Genomic DNA, 14,300 nt, shown 5'->3' with positions numbered 1-14,300 from the left:
TGCATTGGCACACCCACCCCACCTAGCATAGCCCACGGCAGCCTGGGATGGTTATTTTGACAGCTCTGGGATCCCCAATTTCTTTGTTATTGGGGCAGGAGGAATAAAGTGTTGTCACCCTGATTATGTGAATGAGGAACTATGAGACTGCTTTATGACAGAGATGTCTATCAATTAAGTAGCACTTGCTAGACAAGGGACATGGGTGCCAAAACCCATTGAAATGAGAGAGGGTAGGGACTGGTGTGTGTATATCTGAGGGTATGGACCCCCTTTGAGGGCCTGGAACACCAATTGTATATTCTCCTCTCTCCACTGTTGAAGAGTAGAGTTAATTTTGATTCCATTAGGAGTCCATCTAGAGGCTGCTGAGCTGAATTCATGTTGGGCCAATGGTGCACCAGCACTGGGGCTCCCCTACTACATGCTGAAATCACTAAAAGAGCTAAGCTTACTGAGCTGAGATCACTGAGTGCTGTGTTAGCTAGTGGGGGAGCCTGAAGATCTATCACTAAGCGGCTGGCAGAGGGGAGCAGTTTGCAGCATGTTGGAGCAGCCCATGAAACAGTGAGCGGAGTGGAACGGTTTGCGGGGATGGCTGGAGTGGCTCACAGGTCGGCTGGAGGAGCGGCACAGCTGGTGGAGTGGAGCTGGTCGTGGTGAAGGCGGCAGCAGAACTCCATGAATCATAGAATCATAGATTATTAGGGTTGGAAGGGACCTCAAGAGATCATCTAGTCCAACCCCCTGCTCAAAGCAGGACCAATCCCCAAATCCCTAAGTGGCCCCCTCAAGGATTGAACTCATAACCCTGGGTTTAGCAGGCCAATGCTCAAACCACTGAGCTATCCCTCCCCCCCAGAGGTAGAGCAGTTGGCCCTGGCCCACGTAAGGTGCCCCTTAACACCCTGTGTGTATCCCCCCCATTTCCACCCAAGCTGGGGGGGTAAAACTCTGCATATAAACTTTTGAACTCTGGGGTGGCACTGACCAGAGACTTTTGGGTTGTTGGACTTTGGGTGATTGGACTTAAGACCCTAAGGGGGAAAGGACATTGCCAAACGTACTTGGAGGTGGGTTTTTGCTTATGGTTTGTGTTATAATCCTGTTTGTGGTGTTTCTCCAACATGATGCCACATTGTTTCCCTCCTTTATTAAAAGGATTTTGCTACACTCAGACTCCGTGCTTGCAAGTGGGGAAGTATTGCCTCCTAGAGGCGCCCAGGGGGGTGGTATGTAATTGGGTGGGGGCTCGAGCCGGTTTTGCATTGTGTTATTGAAACGGAACCCCTGGATACTGAACCCGGCCCTTGTTGCTGCCAACTCAGAGGGGCAGAAGGGTTACACTTAAATTGTGAACTCTTTGGGGCAGGGCAGGCTGATCTGGTTGGCATGGAGACGGGGCAGACCTGCCTTCCTAGGGGTTGGAGGAGGGCGGGCAGCCCTGGCTGGTTGGGGTAGGGTTCTTGGGGGTCAGGCCTGGCTGGGGGCAAATGGCAGGCTAGGAGAGGATTGGGGAATGGGATGGGGCTGATAGGGGGGAAGGACAGTGGTAGTAGGGGAGCCTGGGGGATTGGGGACCTGGCTCGCTGGTCGGCAGAGCAGACTGGATGGGTGGGGTGGGTTTGCTGGGCCTTTGATTCCTCCCTCAAGAGGAATAATTTTGTATTTGTTGCCTTTTTTTTTTAACAAGTTGCCAACCAAAAATCCAGAGAAATAATCACCCTGGTAGAGAGGAGCCCAATGGGAAATGTACAGACAGGTAAACGGAGGCTGAGAGAGGGGCTGGGACCTGCCCAAAAGCCATAGAGGGGTCAATGGCTCAGCCATGAATAGAACCCAGGAGTCCTGACTCCCAGGTCCTTCTGCTCTAACCACTAAATGCCACTCTCCTTCCACAACTGAGGATAGACCCCAGGAGTCCTGACTCCCAGCCTTCCCTATTCTAAGCTGCAAACCCCTCTCCCCTTCCACAGCTGGGAATAGATCCAAGGAGTCCTGACTCTCAACCCCTCTTCAACTCATTTAACCCCGACCTGCTCCATCTGCCCAGTGCACCTGCTAGGAAAGAAGCCCCACACTCCAACCCCATTTCTCTGGGAGGAGTGCCAGGGGGCGGTGGAGGGGAATGCAGACAGAAAGGGTGGGGGAAGGGCCCCCACTTGCTCTACTCAGGGGCCCCAGAAACTCCTAATCCACCTCTGAACCCAGGTAGGGTGACCAGATGTCCTGATTTCATAAGGACAGTCCTGATATTTGAGGCTTTTTCTTATAGAGAAGCCTATTACCCCCACCCCCATCCTGATATTTCACACTTGCTGTCGGTTACCCTAGACCCCAGGAGTCCTGATTCCCAGCCCTCCCTGTTCTAACCACTAAAACCCACTCCCCGCCCAGAGCAGGGGAGAGAACCCAGGAGTCCTAATTCCCAGTCTCCCCTGGTCTAACCACTAAAGCCCACTCCTCGCCCAGGAGTCCTGATTCCCAGCCCTCCCTGTTCTAACCACTAAAGCCCACTCCCCCCGAGAGCAGGGGAGAGAACCCAGGCGTCCTGCCTGTAGCCAGCCACTAGACAGCGCTGTGCTGTCTGTCGCTGCAGGCCGCAGACAAGCTTTCCCCTCTCCTCCCGCTTCCTGCCTGGTGAGTGGCATCCGCTCCCGGCTCGCCTCCGTTGGCTGCGGTGCAGAGCCAGCCCCGCGGGAGAGGAGCAGGCGGGGCCCCTGCAGCCCGCTGGGTGTTTGCACGTGCAGCCATGGAGGGCGCGGCCGGGCCGGCCCGCAGCCTGCAGGACGAGCTGACCTGCCCCGTGTGCCTGGAGTACCTGCGGGACCCGGTCATGATCTCGGACTGCGGCCACAACTTCTGCCGCGCCTGCGTCACCAAGTGCTGGGAGGAATCGGAGCGCAGCCTGTGCTGCCCCCAGTGCCGGGAGCCGGTGCCCCAGCGCCTCTTCCGGCCCAACCGGCAGCTGGCCAACATCGTGGAGATCGTCAAGCACTTCGGGGCGCAGGCGCCGGCCGGGCCGGGGGTGTGCGAGCGCCACGGGGAAGCCCTGAAGCTCTTCTGCCAGGAGGACCAGAAGCCCGTCTGCCTGGTTTGCCACCTGTCCTGGGACCATCGAGCCCACCGGGTGGTGCCCATAGAGGAGGCCGCCCGGGGCTGTAAGGTAGGAGAAGGCGCCGGTGCGTCGGTGTTGGAACTAGGGGGTGTGTCCGCACCCCCGGCTTGAAGCGGTTTCCATCCTATGCAGCCTGGGTTCTCAGCCGTTTCCTTTCCGAGGCCCCCTCCAACATGCTACAAAAACCCCGTGGTCTACTTGTGTCACAGCAACTCTTTTTCTGCATATAAAGGCCAGGGCAGGTGTTAGGGGGTAGCAAGCAGGGCAGTTGTTGGAGGCCCCTTGCCACGGTGGGGCCCACAAAGCTAGGTTGCTCAGGCTTCAGCATCAGCCCCAGGTGGCAGGGCTCAGGGCCCTGGGCTTCATTGTTCTTTCCTGGCCCCAGGGAATCTAATGCCAGCCCTGTTTGGTGGACCCCCTGAAACCTGCTGTGGCCCCCCAGGGGGTCCCGGACCCCAGGTTGGGAACTGCTGGCACACTGGGTTTACAGTTTGGTTCAGTGGCTCTCAGCACTTCCCACTATACACGTTGTTCCAGCTCCACTGAGCTGGTGTGTTGCTAGGGTTGCTAAACCTCCAGTATTGTCCTGGAGTCTCCAGGAATTAAAGGTGAATCTTTCATTCAAGATTCTGGCATGCAATGAAACCTCCAGGGATATTTCCAGGGATACATCCCAGCAAAATTGGCAGCCCTATAGGGGCAAAGTCGTGGAGTGTGGTTTTGCCTGGGAGAAGCGCCTCTTGGGTGGCTTGCACAGGCCAGGGTGAGTTTTATCTTCTGCAAGGTAATCCTGTATTAAGGAGGAATCTAAATTGAGTGTTAAGGAAGCACGTCAGTCCTGTGTCTGGCTGAAGGAAAAAGGCTGCTCTGATTATTTTCCTTCCTTCCTCTAATCAGCTTTCTTTGGATCTCCTGATCTTGGAGTCATGTGGGTATTTCTCTGAGAACATCCACTAAAATGTGCAGTGACAGTCAAAAAAGCTAACAGAATGTTGGGAATCATTAAGAAAGGGATAGATGATAAGACAGTAGATATCCTATTGCCTCTTTATAAATCCATGGCATGCCCACATCTTGAATACTGCATGCAGATATGGTTGTCACATCTCAAAAAAGTTATATTGGAATTGGAAAAGGTACAGAGAAGGGCAACAAAAATGATTAGGGGTATGGAACAGCTTCCATAGGAGGAGAGATTAATCAGACTGGGACTTTTCAGCTTGGAAAAGAGACAACTATGGGTGCATATGATAGAGGTCTTAAAATCGTGTATGGAGAAAGTAAAGGAGGAAGTGTTATTTACTCCTCATAACTCAAGAACTAAGGGTCACCAAATGAAATTAATAGGCAGCAGGTTTAAAACAAACAAAAGGAAGTATTTCTTCACACAACGCACAAACTGTGGAACTCTTTGCCAAGACTACAGAAGGGTTAAAAAGGGAGCTAGATAACCATTGATGGGACCTATCCTCCATGAACTTATTAGCCAGGATGGGCAGGGACGGTGTCCCTAGCCTCTGTTTGTCAGAAGCTGGGAATGGGCGACGGGGGATGGATCACTTGATGATTATCTGTTCTGTTCATTCCCTCTGGGGCACCTGGCATTGGCCACGGTCGGAAGACAGGATACTGGGCTAGATGGACTTTTGATCTGACCCAGTCTGGCCATTCTTATGTTCCTGTGTGTACTAACCTGGTGCTGTCATTTTAATTGCGATTCATAAATCAAGACTGAATGCCACTTCTCAAAAGAGTTGCTCTACCTCAGCCAAGAAGCCCTGGGCTTGATGCAGTAATTCTCTGGCAGGTGTTTATGCCAGAGGCCAGTTTGGATCATCAGAAAGGTTCTCTCTGGCCTTAGAAAACTTGTCACATAACACGATTCATATTTTAACTGCCATGCTGCCCCCCGTCCCTGCAGTGCAGACAGTGGCATAAAACAAACACAATCAAATTTGTTGCAGGCCTTTGTAACTGAGACAGGTTCCTAATGCAGGGTGAGACCTAAATGCCAGCCCCAAAGCCTGGATTTGAAACAGATATTTATGAGAATTTGAGGGGATCTCTGGAGCTGGGGGTTTAAGGTGGGGATGGGAAGGTTAGAGAAAAGGTTTAGAAAACCTGACCCGAGAGGAAAGGTTAAAAATCTGGACGTGTTGTCTTGGGAAAAGAAGAGTGGGGGAAAAGCCTAATAAGTTTTCAGTTCTGTTAAGGGCTGTTATAAAGAGGGCAGTGATCATTTGTTCTCCATGTCCACAGAAGGCAGGACAAGAAGCAGTGGGCTTAATCTGCAGCAAGGGAGACTTCAGTTAGATATTAGGAAAAACTTTTTAACTCAGGGTAGTTAAACTCTGAAATAAGCTTCCCAAAGGAAGTTTTGAAATCCCCCCCCTCCCGACAACACCTGTCAGGGATGGTCTAGGTTTACTTGGTCCTGCCTTAGCACGGGGGTGGGGGCTGGGGTGTGTGTGAGATGAATTCTTGAGGTCCCTGCCAGCCCTACATTGCTGATTCTCTGTCTAGTGGTTTGAGGGAAGGGGGGCAATGTTTGGGTCCAGTTGTTGGAGGAGCGGAGCCAGATGTAGGGGTGTTCTGAGCTTGGGGGATTGGGTTGGGCGTCGTGTTGGAATGACTTTGGCTATGTCAGTAGGGGCTGGGAGATTTTGGGGCAGTGTTTTTGCTGCCGTGTCTGGTGATGTTCAGAGCTGGGGTTTTAAGGGATGCGTGGATTTGGACTAGGTTTTTAAGGTAGTTTGGAGAGGCTAGGACTTGGTTGTTTGGGGCAGGATAGATTTTCTTGGTATGTCATGATGGAATTTTTGTCCGGGAGGCAAACTGAAGAGGGCTCCTCTACTTCCAGTTGTGCCTGTGTTTTTTTGTCCATCTTCTTCCCCATTGAAGCTCCATTTGTCCTATTGCTCCCTCTCCTCACATCTACATGGTTGAGCATGAAGTGTAGCTAAGAAACACAGTCCCAGGGAGGGGTAAATCTTGCCCTCAGACATGCGAGTGAGCAGTCCCAATGGCTGCTAGTATGTGTTTTCGGCAGAATTTGTGCCTGGATTTGTTGGTCTATATAAAGGATAAAAAATAACAAGGTTGCTATTTTAACAACATTCTATAAATCAGTGAGATGCCCTCACCTGGGATACTGTATTCAGTTCTGGGCAAGGATAAAGCAGTAACAGAAGGGGTTTACAGATGGGCAAAGAGCATGATCTGGGCTCCGGAGAGACTTGTGAATGGGCAGGGACTGGCAGTGCTGGGACTGCTCAGTTTAGAGAGGAGATAAACAAGAGGGGGAGATGATATAGGTGTCAGAGTGAATGGAGTAGAGAAGGGAGATTAGGAGACAGGGTGAGTAGAGTTTCCCCAATACAGAACAAGGGGACATTCAATGAAATTGAAAGGTAGCCAGTTGTAAAATTGATCAGAGGAGCTCACATTACATGCAGTTAGCCAGTGGAATTCATTGCCACAAGAAATAATTGAGCAGAAGCCAATACAGGACTGGATATTTATATGAATAGTTATTGCCGTAGATTGGTCTTTATTAGTACCGCCCTTTGTTTTGAGTTATAATAGTAAGGATTAAAAGTGCAAGGCCCAAATTTTCGAGTCCAAGAGTGATTATGAATTGCCTCTCCTTTGCCAACCAGGGACACCCTGGAATTGCATGATTTTTTCAGAGGAAAAGTACTCAGTCTTCCTGAAAATCAAGGCCCTTTAATCTTCTCAAACTGAGAGCACCCCCCAAAAAAAGTTAACTCGCAGGATGACTAGTCACTCCTCAAATTATGGATCCAAGACCACTGGAAGGGACATATACACTCGAGCTCCAGTGTTCCTTCCAAAGTCTCTCTGAGCTAGAATAATGTTTGCCTGGGGGAAGATTAGCCCATAATTCCCTGCTGCAGGGTTTATCGCACCTTCTTGTGAAGAAGCTGGTGTTGGAGCCTGGAGATGGGCTCCTGGTCTGTCCCAGACTGGCAATTCCTGTGTTCCTAATTCTAGGAATTTTGTAGTGAAACCCTCCCAACAAAGATCCTTCTTGCTTCTTCCAGGAGGCACCACAAGAGCATCTGGCAGGTCTGAGAAAAGACAGAGAAGAAGCCAAAGCCAACGAGGAGAAGAGAAGTGAGGAGCTGCTGGTATGTGCCCAGAGCCATCCCCCACCTCAGGTTTGCCTGGGATCAAAGTACCCTGAGTGACAAAGCAAACACAGAGCCTGTTTCTCTGTAGCCCCTGAGGGTGATGGTGGGGAGAGAGAACATGGGCTGGCTGGCTGGCTAGAGAGTTTGGACAAGTGCAGGTGGACTAGGTTTTGAGAAAAATCCTTGGTGTTAGAAAAGGTGCAGATGCCCTTGCGTGTGCTGCTGTCATTGTGTGCTTGTGGGGCTTGGAGCTGGGCTGTGCCTTGATGTGTCTAAGAATTGCCTGTCTGCAGAGCTCAGCAGCCATATTGTTCTCGGGGCTGCTGGAAACCATCACAGAGGAGGCACGCATGCCCTGCTACCCCTCTCATAGCCTCTTCGCTTTGGTTCCTTCTCCGTGCCCTTCCCCCTCCCTTTCCTCACCTGGATGAGGAATTGGTCATCTGGCCAGACTCCAGGTCACCTCCCTCTCCAGGGCTGGGCTTCTGGGGAAAGGTGAGGGCTTCTGGTCTCTCCTGAGTTCTGCCCACTCACAATCTCCAAATGAAGTTCCATTTGCAGTGGATGGAGCATATCTTCATAGTAGGATCATCCCTCTCTTTTGTCACCTATTGTGGTCAGCGGTAAAATGTTGATCAAGGATGACTTCTAGCTTGTCATCAGTAGGCTCCAGAGCTAACACGGTTTCGATACATGGTGACAGTTCATGTCCCTGAGAGAGATTGTTTCGGCTGTTCGCAGACACAAGTAACCCTTACTGCATCATTCACATTTTCAGTTATTTCTTTGCCATTGTCAGGGCAAAAAAAAATAGAAACTGAACCTCAGATTTTGGGGCACAAGATGCAGAGACCAGGGAAGAGTAACAGGTCACTAAGCTATTGCTAAAGGGCTTGATCCTGCCCTGAGGATTCTGCACTGACCTTTCTCTTTAAAGAAGTCCCCCCATATGCTGAGAGGCTACTTATGATTTTCCATCTGTTACCGAGCTACCTTCTCTGTAATTGCAGAAACAGACAGAAGCTGAGAGACAGAAGATCCTCTCTGAGTGTAAGGAGCTGCGTGGGTTCCTGGAGGAGAAGGAGCAGTTCCTGCTGTCCCGGCTGGAAGCGCTCGATGGAGACATTGCTCAGAGAAGAGATGAGAGTGTCTCGAAACTCTCAGAAGAAATTTCCCACATTGATAAACTGATTACTGAGAAGGGAGGAGAGACAGAGCAGCAGCCGATGAGCCAGTCCCCGCAGGTGAGACATATCGTAGGGTTACTATCATTATCTTCCATCTCGCTGATTAGAGGGAGGCAGTAAATGAGGCATGGAACAAAGCAAGTTGATTGCAGCGCTGGGACTAAAATCCAGGAGTTCTGACTCCCAGATACCCCATCTATAGACCCGGCTCTTCTCCCAGAGTTCAGAGTAGAAGTCAGGAGTCCTGATCCACTGCAAACCCCTTCGCTCAACTGGGATGTGTCTGTTCTGATCATTCCCTGTCGGAGTCCAGGATTCAGAGTTCACAACATAATTGACAGATACATTATCTAGGTGCTACTGGGAGCCAGCCAAACCCTCCCCCCACTTTAAATCTGTTTTTTTTTTTTAATCATCTCATTTTCACAGTAAGGATCATTTAAAAAAAAAAAAAAAGCATTTGTTTTGGTCCATTTTGTTCCATGGCCGGATTTTGAACTTAAAGGCTTCAGTAGCTGTTTGTTACAACAAAGGAAACAATTGAGATTTCTTGCATTAAAAACATCTATGAAGTTTCAAAGTTGGGTACTTAAAACTAAAAAAATATCATGGGGTAAATTTCAGCCAGCGCTCATGTTAATAGCTCAGTGGGACAAATTGTGCTCTTGAGGGGGACTGGTTGTTGTAAATCTACTGAATCAATCTAGCTTGACACTGGTGTGAATCAAATCTGAATGCGGCCCTGTTCACACAGATCTGATCTGCACCTAAAAACTAGATCAACCTAGATACATTGCTCAGGGCAGTGAAAAACTTCACACCCTGTGTGGTGTAGTTAGTCGACCCATCCTCACTATAGATGCAGCTGGGTGGATGGACGAATTCTTCCATCAATTTAGCTACCATCTTGCAGGGAGGTGGATCACCTACAGCGACAGGAGGACACTTTCCATTGATGCAGGAAGTGTCTACGCTACAGTGCTTCTGCTGCAGTGCCAGAGCTGGGCTGCTGTAATGTAAACATGCCCATTGAACACCTTCCTCTCAGTCATCTGGAATCCCTCTGCAAATATAGACGAGTTTAGCTTCGAAGCTAGAAGGGCAATACCAGCCTTGCTCTACAGATAGGGAAACTGAGGCAGGAAAGGACTGACTTTCCCAACAAGCCAGTGGCAGGACAAAGCACTGTAAGGCCTCCCTCCTCCCCCCACCCCAACCTCATCCTTCTGCACCACATGAGCTCCCTGTTTAGCAGGATGGGGAGACTTGGAGGGATGGGGTTCTCGCTACCAAGGCAGAAAATCTTTTCTTCTTGTAAAGTGCATGAGAAGATGCTTTCCCCCATGGCCATTTCACAGCTGACCATTCCTGAGGCTGCTGAGAGCAAACATCCCAGCTGGAAGGTGGAAGTAGCAGCTGCTTTCTGAACGGGAGCCTGTGTCAGACTCCAATGGGAACTCCCCTGCAGGACCAAGAGGCCTTCCCAGTCTGGGACACATTCACTGACTTCCTCTTCTTTCTCCTCCTCTCTAGGGTGGTGGCGGCAGCATGATCGGGTAAGTCCTGGGCTCCATCTCCCTCCCCTTGATGCTCTGCTCGGCTTGGAAGCGGCACTGAATATGCAGCTACAGAGTATGACACGCTGGCATGTGATCATGTATCCTGCTAGCAACTACCATCGCAAGGACAGGAAGGGCTAGCTGCTACATGACAGCCAGTGGGATTACTCCTTTAGCTTCTGTGGTAGGGGCTTTGTCTTTTGGTGTTAGAGAGCCCAGGTTCTATCCCAGCTGGAGACCTGCACTGTCTATGGGTCTAGTGTTTTATGTGAGATACAACCCACTGTGGGTCTCTGTCTCCTTTCTTTCCACATAACCCTGGGATTGGTGCCCCTTGTTACTAGAGTAGCCCAGTGCGAGAGAACTGGGGCTAGTGGGAATCCAGAGAGCTCCCAAACGGGTCTCCATTCCTGCCCCCCCAAGTCCTGTTCCAGTCTATTCGGAGCATGGGGTTGTAGTCACATGACTCACAACAACCAGGATTGTCTTGGGAAGCTCGACTCCAAACTGGCCTGAGAGCTCCCAAGTTTTCTGGGGCCAGGCCTTGAGCCTGTTTATAACCCTTCCTCCTCCTCTCTCTCCAGCAGCGAGAACTGGACGTTTCAGAAGCCGGAGCCTGCATTTGCAGAGCTGGAAAAAAGACTCAGGAGTTTCTCTCAGAAAAGCGCCGTCCTGAAGGAAGTCCTGCTGGAGTTCAAAGGTGACTGGAAGCATCTGTGTCTTCTCTGCTCATAGCTGCTGTAATATTAGGGAGGGCTGTTACATCAGTAGCTTACCTGGTCTCTCAGTACCTAACTTACATCAGTCAGTCTTACCTGTGGCTGTGCCAGTGGCCTCTGTCTTGCCACCCTGTAATTTTAAAAGCCACTATTAGGCTAAAGCAGCAGAAACCCCGTGGTTAACGTTGCAGCATGTGGTCCTCAAAATCACTTCATGTCTCCTCCAGCGACCCCCCTCATCACCACATATATGCTCCGTCCACACGTGCTGCTCTTTCTCTGAGGGCTTGTTTTATAGCAAGAGTTGGAAGAACAGGGTGTATAGCACGTCTCTCATTCCTTGCAGTGGAAGCCCCTGCTCTGTGTTGTGAGGACCTGGTGACAGTGTGTCTTGCAAGGGATAGGATACTTTCCCCTTCACTGGGCATTTCCTAGCTCTGAGTGGTGTCTATAATGAAGCTTAGACCAGTGGTTATCAACCCACGGCCCATGGGTGGCTTATGGCCCAATCAGCACACAGTTGTGGCCCACGGGACAGCCTCAGGGCCATACAGGTAGTATATATATTGTGTGGATGCAGCCCACGTAACACATAGGGCTTGTCTTAAATCGGCACCACTGTGATTGATGCAGCAGTGTTGATCTAGTGGAGATGCAGTAAGTCGATGGCCGAGCGCTCTCCCGTCAACTTCAGTGCTCCACCTCCCCAAGAGGCGGAAGCTACGTTGACGGGAGAGCGTCTCCTGTCTACATAACACAGGGCTGTAAGTCGATCTAAGCTATGTTGACTTCAGTTACGTAACTTGCGTAACTTAGATTGACTTACCTTGCTCGTGTAGACCAGGCCGTAGAGAGCTGCATATGCAGCCCACAGCGATAAACCAGTCGAGAACCACTGCCTTAGACACGGGATATTATTATATTAAGCCTTTGTGCTAAAATGGATACTCCTTCATCTTCCAGTGTAATGGAAAAACTTGTTTCCCATTCCCTACCCCCAGTTCAGTGGCAGAAGGAAAGCTTTCGTGGATTTTGTTTCACTTTTTCAACCTGCTCTAGATGCTTATCCCCAGGAAAACCGGGGCTCAATTCTTTCTCCTTTCATTCCTCTAGAAAATCTGCGCTTCGAGCTGGAGAACGACACAGGTAAGCCTCCGCCTCCCTCTGCAGACTTCTTCCAGTGTCCCGGGAACTGACATTAACCCTGCTGCAGTGGCAGTAACAGTGCGGGCGTAGGCCTGGCGACTCGTCCCCTGGTGTGATGGCTGAAGGGAATTCAGCCCAAATCTCCCCTCAGTGTTTTGTTTCCGATTTGGATAAGGAAGCAAAATGCTGATGGCTGCGAAGTCGGGTGAGACAAACACCTGTTGCGTTTCCTCAGCAGACCCCCTGCTTTCTAGTGCTCTCCTGAATTCCTGTTTTCTCAAAGGCAAATGCAGTTTGGAAGCTGTAAGAGCATGCTGTGTCTCTGGGCCCAGAGACCTCCCCTTTTCCCTGAAGCTTCCTACATCTCTCAGGCCATTGTCTGGCGGCACAGATAATGCCACAGCTTAAAAGAGGGAAGCTCTGGTGGCGTAAGGGGCTGTCCCCAGGGATGAGCTCTGCTGTTAAATCCTTGTCTCCTCTCTTTAGCCGATATAACTCTAGACCTGGACACCGCAAACCCCTATCTGGTGCTGTCTGAGGATAAGCGCAGCGTGAGGCTGAGGAGCGCCCCGCAGGATGTGCCGGCCAGCCCCAAGAGATTCGATTTCTCCTTCTCTGTCCTGGGGGCTGAGGGCTTCACATCAGGGAGGCACTACTGGGAGGTGGAAGTGGGGGACGGGGACAGCTGGGCCGTGGGAGCTGCCAGGGAGTCGGTGAGGAGGAAGGAGAAGATCGACTTCACGCCCGAGGAGGGGATCTGGGCGGTGGGGCTGAATTGGAAGGGCAAGAACTGGGACCAATACCAGGCTTTCACCTCCCCTGAGACTCCCCTGTCCCTCTGTGAGAGGCCCAGGAAGATCGGGGTCTACCTGGACTACGAAGGGGGGTGGGTGGCGTTCTACAACGCTGATAACATGGCCCCCATCTTCACCTTCACAGCCGCCTTCTCGGAGAAAATATTCCCTTTCTTCTGGCTCTTCTACGTGGGCTCCTCCCTCACACTTTGCAACTGACACGCCTGGCCTGGTTTGTTCCTTAAGGGGACCTGCAAAGGGTGGGGGTCCTGCCCCTCTGTTCTTTGTTGTTGTTGGGTTTGGATTTGTTTGTTTTTTGCTGCTTTCTGAAGTATAAAGAGAGCCTGAAAGGTTGAAATGATCTCCCCCCCCCCACCAAAAAAAACCAAACAACAAACGTTTATCTTCTCGTTACACTAGAAATTCAGAGCTTGTCTACCCTGGAAAACACTATGGTCCGCTGAGAATCTCAGCTTAGATGCTGAGGAGCACAAGTTGTATTGCCTTTCAGTGAGACTTGTGCTCCTAAGTGATTTTTGGATGGTTTTTAAACACCCCCCGGTCTGTCTTGGAAGACTATAGCTCACTGGAGACCTGGCAGCCATACCAAAGAACCTGCTTGAGATGAAGTGAATTATTTTATTCAGGCAGGTTAATTTTTTTTAAACACCCCACGAACTCAGTTGCCCCACACACCCTTGGGAGAAAAGCTCTCTGTTAATGATTCACCACTCCTGCCTGCTCATTTGAGCACCTAATCCACATCTCTGAGACCTCCAGTGAGTCTGCCAGAGAAGACCAGACTTGATTGTCCTGATGGCTCAGTGGTAAATCAAGCTGCATGGGGGAAGAAGGCATAATCAGCTGGGCGTTTTTTGTTTTTGCTCTTTGCAGGTCATCTTTTGCGAATGTAGCTGCTCCCATTCCCTCTCCCTTTCCTCCCCAGCCTTAGCAGTAGGACGCTTTATCTCATAACACAATGTTATTCCTTCTCCTGGCCACTAGCACGTAATGGGGTAAAATCTGCTTACCCCTTCTGTTGCTTTCCCTATGTCGTCAAATACGTAGTGAGCATTATAGGGTTGCCCTTGATGTTGGTGTTTTGGGGCCATATTGAGGCGGCCGGAAGCCCAGGGCCCTCGGTTTTGCTCAGACTTGTCGGGCATGAGCTGTAGCTGACCTGAAGGCTTGGGGGTGGGGGAGTCTGCGATTACGTGCTGATCCACTGGTGAATGGAGTCTAGAGGCCACGTCCTGGAGCTGCATGTGAGATAAGCAAGGATAGTTGAACCCAGAGGGTTCCCATTGAGCCCAGTGGGGTTGGATGATGGTTTTGAGTTACACTAGCACAACTGCAAGTTACAGCAGTTTGGAGTTACTCCAGTGTCAATTGAGAGCAGACTCCAGGAGTCAGTCCAGATCTGATTCCCGCCCTAAACCCCACTGATTTCAGGAGTTGCCCTGGTTTAACACAGATTCCACACTGTAAAGTTAACCAGAGGGGTTTTCCATCGGCTTGTATCTAACTCCAGCCTAGCATTCACACTAGCCTCTTTAACCCATCAGTGCTGTGTGTCTCTGAACTCTCGGTTTCATAGGAAAATAAAAGTCACTGTGCAAACAG

At 50.6% G+C, this 14,300-nt stretch overlaps 1 protein-coding gene across 2 annotated transcripts; it reads left to right on the top strand.

Annotated features, from left to right (window-relative positions):
- The first annotated feature begins 2,652 nt into the window (after positions 1-2,652).
- Positions 2,653-14,300, top strand: LOC115641021 (E3 ubiquitin-protein ligase TRIM7-like). 2 transcript variants are annotated; one of them, XM_030544108.1, is made up of 7 exons: positions 2,653-3,166; positions 7,183-7,269; positions 8,283-8,516; positions 9,993-10,015; positions 10,606-10,718; positions 11,851-11,883; positions 12,370-14,300. In XM_030544108.1, the coding sequence occupies exons 1-7, from the start codon at positions 2,753-2,755 to the stop codon at positions 12,894-12,896; spliced, it is 1,431 nt and encodes a 476-aa protein (XP_030399968.1). In that variant the 5' UTR covers positions 2,653-2,752; the 3' UTR covers positions 12,897-14,300. The 2 variants fall into 2 exon arrangements, with proteins under 2 accessions (XP_030399968.1, XP_030399967.1); XM_030544107.1 differs by having other exon boundaries at positions 2,654-3,166; positions 10,603-10,718.

The sequence above is a fragment of the Gopherus evgoodei genome, unplaced genomic scaffold, assembly GCF_007399415.2.
Source record: "Gopherus evgoodei ecotype Sinaloan lineage unplaced genomic scaffold, rGopEvg1_v1.p scaffold_33_arrow_ctg1, whole genome shotgun sequence".
Classification (NCBI taxonomy): domain Eukaryota; kingdom Metazoa; phylum Chordata; order Testudines; family Testudinidae; genus Gopherus; species Gopherus evgoodei.
Note: the sequence above shows the minus strand (reverse complement) of the source record. Positions and strands in the feature narration are given on the sequence as shown.

Bases quoted from the DNA above. Each gene is read 5' to 3' on its own strand.
- LOC115641021 (XM_030544107.1), top strand. From the start codon at position 2,753: ATGGAGGGCGCGGCCGGGCCGGCCCGCAGCCTGCAGGACGAGCTGACC. The intron at 10,016-10,602 runs GTAAGTCCTGGG...CTCTCTCTCCAG, and splicing joins GGTGGCGGCAGCATGATCGG to CAGCGAGAACTGGACGTTTC. The intron at 10,719-11,850 runs GTGACTGGAAGC...TCATTCCTCTAG, and splicing joins AGTCCTGCTGGAGTTCAAAG to AAAATCTGCGCTTCGAGCTG.